General features: G+C 45.5%; 1 protein-coding gene across 5 annotated transcripts in view; it reads left to right on the top strand.

Annotated features, from left to right (window-relative positions):
- Positions 1-585: 585 nt before the first annotated feature.
- The window catches only part of DNAJC6 (DnaJ heat shock protein family (Hsp40) member C6), a 157775-nt gene continuing 152032 nt past the window's right edge, over positions 586-6328 (top strand). For all 5 annotated transcript variants that reach the window (XM_005543155.5, XM_005543151.5, XM_065521053.2 and 2 more), the window contains exon 1: positions 586-773. In XM_005543155.5, coding sequence (XP_005543212.2) covers positions 659-773 — 115 coding nt within the window. In that variant the 5' untranslated portion in view covers positions 586-658. The remainder of the gene's footprint in view (positions 774-6328) is intronic.

The following is a 6328-nucleotide window of genomic DNA, read 5'->3' as shown; positions in this document are numbered from 1 at the left end:
GCATGGGGATGGGGTGAGGGAGCTTCAGTTCCGCCATTTCAGTTTCCTCATCTGGAAAATGGGAAACGCCTCCCACACCATGGGGTTGCAATGAGGTTTCATGAAATGTGTGTAAAAGTAGCTGGACATGGAACAGGTTCTCAAAAAATCATGGGTGACTAGTAATCCCTTGTATTAGGAAAACAGGAATATCTGTCAGAATTAAAACCACTTTCTAACGTGATGTTGTTTCATTCTGAGGCGGTAGCACGGTGTGAGTAAACATCGTCAGAGCCTAGGGCTCTGGAATTTCTTTAGCGCTGTGTGATTGTGAGCAGATGCCTTACCCTCTCGGAGCGTGGAGTGTATGGTTTGTAACTGGGAGATAAAATGGGTGAGAGCCCCCCAGGACTTCTGTATTAATTAAGGGTGCTAACTGTGCCTCCCGAGTGAGGGGCGCGGGCCAGCGCTCACCCCCACGCCTCGGGCGCCAGGCACCGCCGTGTGGGCCGGGCGGGGACGCCTCCCCGGTCCGCGCCAGCCACGGCTCCAGGCCCTAAGCTCCGCCCCCGGCGCGCGTCTCCCGGCAGCGGCCCGGCACCTGGCAGACGCGCGGCGGCGGCGGCGAGCGGTGGCGCTCGGCTCGGGCGGCGGCGGCGGGGGAGGGCGCGGCGCACCGATGGGCGCCACTGAGAAGGGAGGCCAGAAGAGCCGGAAGCTGTTTTCCTTGCAGCGGCCGTGGAAGGCGACCCGGCGGCTGTGGAGGCCGCGCTCAGCTCGCCAGGCGGGGCAGGGTGAGTGTGGGCGCGGCCGGTCGGGACCTGTTACCCTGAGGCAGGGGCGCCGCGGCGGCGGGGCGGTCCCCGGCGGTCTCTCGGGCCGCGTTCTCGGCCCCGGGAGCCTGGATGCCTAGGCGACCCCCGAACCCGACCCTTGGCCGCGGGGACGGGGACCGCTGGGGAAGCGCACCACTGGGGAAGCGCAGGGTTTTGTCTCGGCACAGTCTCCTTTCCCCTAGCCCCTGCTCGTTGCTTTGGCTCTGGACACAGGGAAGCCACGGTGGCGCGGCGACACAGCCTCACTGAGGTTAGCTTGTCCCCGCCCCTGCACCTGGCCTGGCGCCTGCAATGCAGTGCCCTTTGGGGGAATGAATCCGAACCCGAGGGTCCCTTTAAGGTCCTCCTGCCCTGTACCCACCTCCTTTCTACCTGCCTGCGGTGATCTCGAAGCTCTCGCCGCGATAAACTATTTCCTAGCACACTCAGTCCTGTCCTCGCCAGGGCCTCAACTCACAGCCAATCACTGACTCACTCCATTCATTCATTCCACAATTTTTATCGAGCCCCTCCATCTGCCTTGATCGGAGGAGAACACGATGGGCAAGGGCTTGTGGAACTGCTTCGAGAGAGGAAGACAGACATTACACACGCAAAACAGAGAAAGCCCGGTACACATTGCTATGTGTGCTTGGAGGGAATCAGATAGTCTGCTGAGAGAGGAAAAAAGGCAGGGGGCCCGAGTTTCCTTGGCAGGCGGACTGGGAAGGCCTCTCCGAGGCACTGCAAGTTAGCGGAGACCCGAGGACTGACGAGGAGTTACTCCAGCGTGGAGCCGAGTAATAGAGAATAGCAAGTGAAAAGGTTCCCAGAGTGCCTGAACTGAGCAAGGGGAAAGTGAGGGATGCAGGGCCCGGATGAGGTCTGGGCAGAACATGAGGAGGAGTTCAGATTTTATTCAACATGAGCTGGGAAAAAACACTGAAGTGTGCTAAGCAGGGAAGTGACCTGATCTGCTGGTTCCCGGCTTTTCTCTGTTTGCAGTGTCCATGCCCGCATCTCAGCCTGCCGGATTCCTACCCTACTGCCAAGACTAGCACAAATGCAGTCTCTTCCCTGAAATCTTTGGGGTTCCTGCCACCTGTAACCCCTCCTTTAGCATTTCGTCACCTGTAGAGCGTTTGTCACTGTTCATTTGGTATTAAAGATTCCACATTCTCATCCATTTCATCTTTGCATCCCCCACCAGGCTAAGTGCAGGGCTTGGTACTGTGTAGATACTGCTTATAAATGTGTCTTGTCTTGTCCTTTTTGTCTGTTTCCATCGTCTGAGGATCCTTCCTCTGAGGGGTTGACATGCCTTATTTCTAAAATGGCCGACCAGATGCAGGGCAGAGCCAGACTGCACCAGGACCCTGCCATCGATATAGTCACCTCACCCACTCCTGGTGTTTTGAGGATTAAATAAATTAATGAATTAAACGAGTTAGTAGTTACAAAGTGTTAGTACCTAGTAAGCATTATAAAAATAAATTTGAAAATGACCAGCAATAATTATCTTTCAAATATTTATTTATTGCATTAAAAACAAGCTTTTCTATTGGTGGTTGTTAGGGAGACTCTGCAGCTTGTCATTGTCATCCTGCCGGCTTCCAAGTATGTGTTCCTACTTTTTTTAAGTCAGTGCACCAATAAAATTCGTTCTGTACTGTCATCAAGAACTATTGCTGAGGCCGGGCGCGGTGGCTCAATCCTGTAATCCCAGCACTTTGGGAGGCGAGGCGGACAGATCACTTAAGGTCAGGAGTTCGAGACCAGCCTGGCCACGGTGGTGAAACCCCGTCTCTACTAAAAATACAAAAATTAGCTGGGTGTGGTGGCGTACACCTGTAGTCCCAGCTACCTGGGAGGCTGAGGCAGGAAAATCGCTTGAACCCAAGAGGCAGAGGCTGCAGTGAGCTGAGATTGCACCACTGCACTCCAGCCTGGGTCACAGAGTGAGATTCTGTCTCAAACAAACAAACAAAAAGAACTATTGCTGAAACTAAATAGGGCGGAAGGCTGACCACTTCTTATCATGAGCTTAAATGAAATCGATGATTGCAACAAGTATCCCTTGAGTGATAATTACATGCATAGTGTTATTCCAGATGTTGTGTGAATGCTTACAAAAGAGGAATAAATGAATATTGCCACTGTAGTAACTTGGGTTAGAATAAGTGTTCTAGTCTTATAATTTTTATTTTAATTTTTAAAATATTTGTTCTGGGATACACATACAGGATGTTCAGGTTTGTTACATAGGTAAAGGTGTGCCAAGGTGGTTTGCTGCACCTATCAACCCTTCACTTAGGTATTAAGCCCAGCATGCATTAGCTATTCTTCCTGATGCTCTCCCTCCCCTGCCCTCACCACCACGGGCCCCAGTGTGTGTTGGTCCCCTCCCTGTGTCCATGTGTTCTCATTGTTCAGCTCCCACTTATAAGTGAGAACAACTGGTGTTTGGTTTTCTGTTCCTGCATTAGTTTTATAATTTTTAAAACCAGATCTGTAGTGCCTAAAAAACCATCTCTGCTTCTGTGTTCCTGACCTAGCGTTTACTCACAGCTTCCCAGGGCTCATTGCCATCTCACACCTCTCTTTTCTTAGATAGGATCTTGGCTGCTCACTACATTCCTCTACTATCTATCTTCCCCTTTCCTCATAAGCCCTGGGTATAAAGCCATTCTAATATCTAATGTTACATGATACTTGACATCTTAAAGAATAGTTCAACTATAGGCTTTTGTTTAGATCTTGACAATACCCCTGGAAGGAGAGAGGGCAGATGTTATGTATTTCCCCCATTTTATATATAAAGGAAGGTGAAGCAAGAGATACCAAGTGATATGCTGGAGGTCATGTGACTGGTGAGTGGCAGATTCAGGCCTGTCTATACAACATCCTTTCTGCCACATCTCCCTCCATACATGAAAAAACATGTTTCAATAGCTATACTCATAGAAGAGGGAAGTAAAATGAATAAATATTATACAATAAAAGAAATCTATATTTCAATTTTATTTGATTTTTTAAAGTTAACCTGAATTTCTTATGATGATGTTAACATCACTTTGGGCATCTAGAATCATATGCTTTGATGTCAGACAGGCTATTATTTGAATCTGCCACTCATAAATGGCACATTAATAAGCTGTGTGATATTAGACAATGTCCTTAGTCTTTCAAAAATGGAGTTATATATTATCTGAAGAATGAGGATGACAATTCCTATGTCATGTAACTGTGATGATTAAATGCACTTCTGGTACATAGAGGTTCACAAAGGGCTGGTTATTTTTATTAATATTAGGTTTACTATTATATGTATTCATATTAATAAAACAAAACCTAATATTAATATGGTTGAAAATGTAGACTATTCTTAGAAAATAGTCTAGAAAACCTAGAAAAGTCTAGAAAACCTAGAAAAGTCTAGAAATTATTAGAAAACCATAATATTAATATGGCTGAAAATCTAGACTACTATTCATATACTATTGTTAGTATAGACTAATAACAGTGTAGAGTTTCATAATAGTCCAGACTGCTGTTAGTCTAGATTAATGCTTAGTCTAGATTGTCAACCATATGATCACACTCAAAATACGGTTAAAAGTTCAGTGCCCTCTAGGAAGCAACCACAGCTGGAGGCTTTTTGGGGGCAGTTAACCCTTCTGCGTCAACCAGAAGGTCCTTCTTTCTGCCACCTTCTTCTTTTTCATCAGGAGGCTGCAGGGGTGAAGGAACATAGCTTCTAAGGATTTCTGTCATCTTTTCATCCTAATACTGTGTCCTGAACATAGCAGACATTCAATAAATATGTCTGGAATGAAAGATTCCTTCCATTTTTATATATTTCCAAAGAGAAGGACTCTGAAATTTACACTCTGAACATTTGTCACTAAAAGTTTAGCATAACTATCTAAAGGGACAATTACTGCATCAAACTGTATATATATATTTTTGATTTTGAGAGCTATTGCCAAGTTGACCTTTGTATATTTGTGCGAATTCAATTTCTGCCAACTGTGTATAAGCTCCCTGATTCCTTACTGAATATGGTCAGACTTTTAAATGCTTGCTAATTTGATGGGTATGAAATGGTATTCCATGTTGTTTTATATTGAATTTTCTTGACGAATAATGAAGCTGAGTATCTTTTCACATGAATATTGGCCATTCTTGTGTGAACCTTTGTGAAAGGCCTATTGATGTCTTTCTCATTTCTTTAACTTGGTGTTTTTTTTTTTTTTCTTATCCATTTTAGGAATTCTTTAAATATTCTGGATATGAATTATTTGTTGGTTTAGAGGTCTAAACAACTTTTAAAAATATACTTAATTATGCCAGTAGTTCTAAATGAACAAGCTGTGCTGAATTGAAATTAACCCTCCAAATGCTTCCATCCATTCCAGAAAACCATTTTACTCAAATATCAAAGTTTGTAGGTTACAGAAAAGGGAGCAAATGAAGAAAGCATTTTATGAGCAGTAGACTTCTCTAGCCCTTGAAATTATGGTAGATAACCGGCCTTGAGTTCCTCCCACCAGAAATTCCTTCCTCTAAACCCTGTGGCGGGCGAGGAGCCCTTTCCTGAGCTATGGTATTCTCTGGGAAGACACAGGTTGGAACTAGAGTCATTGTCCATCAGTAGATAGTATTTTCCAGAACAATTTACTTGGAGAAAAGGACAGAATTTCTGTCACGTTGATCAGTGGTTTATTCTCTCACTGCCATTGTCTAGCCATATGTCCCTAAAAACAAGCCACATTGAATGGAGGTCATGATCCCTACCTAGCCTATTCCTAAGGATATTAGAGAGATCAAATGAGACCATAAAAATGAAAGGGCTGTGTAAATACAAGGTTTATTAGCCAGGCTATGGGAAGTAACCAACACTTTGTCAGAGTGGGAAAACCTTACTGACCCACAATCTTTGGGTCTGTGGCTCTGGCTCTCCTCCTACCACCTGTTCTGCATACAGGTGCATGATTGTAGAGAGCCGTGGTTCTCCAAGCTTGGTTTCTAGACCAGCAGCATCAACATCACTCAGGATCTTGTTAGAAATGCAAATTCTAGGCCCCCTCTCAGAGCTACCAAATCACAAACTGAGGGGTGGGAGGATGGGAGGATGGGGAGGGATAGGAGGCTGGGACCTGGAAATGTGTTTTAATAAACTCCGCAGTAATTCTGACACATGCTAAAGGTTGAGAACCACTGACCTAGTAGGATGAGCAAGGGTTTTACAGTCAGCAAATGTGGGTTTAAATCTCAACTCTCCTACTTGCCAACTTGTGACGTGTAAATTACTAGACCGTCTTGGGTTTCCAAACTCTTACCAATAAAAGGAAGACTGAGTGTGGTGTTGCAGGTGAAGCTACTCTCCTTTCCTTCCCATTTCCCTCACAGGACTGTGTGAGAAATAAATGACATGACGATTCTGGACTTTGCTATGTTTAGCTATGTGTCTCCTTTGGCAAGTCTTCTTGCCTCTCTGCCTCGTTTTTCTCATCTAATAAAACGAATGGCAA

Source organism: Macaca fascicularis, chromosome 1, assembly GCF_037993035.2.
Source record: "Macaca fascicularis isolate 582-1 chromosome 1, T2T-MFA8v1.1".
Classification (NCBI taxonomy): Eukaryota; Metazoa; Chordata; class Mammalia; order Primates; family Cercopithecidae; genus Macaca; species Macaca fascicularis.
The sequence above is the reverse complement of the archived record's forward strand: the minus strand, read 5'-3'. Positions and strand labels throughout refer to the sequence as shown.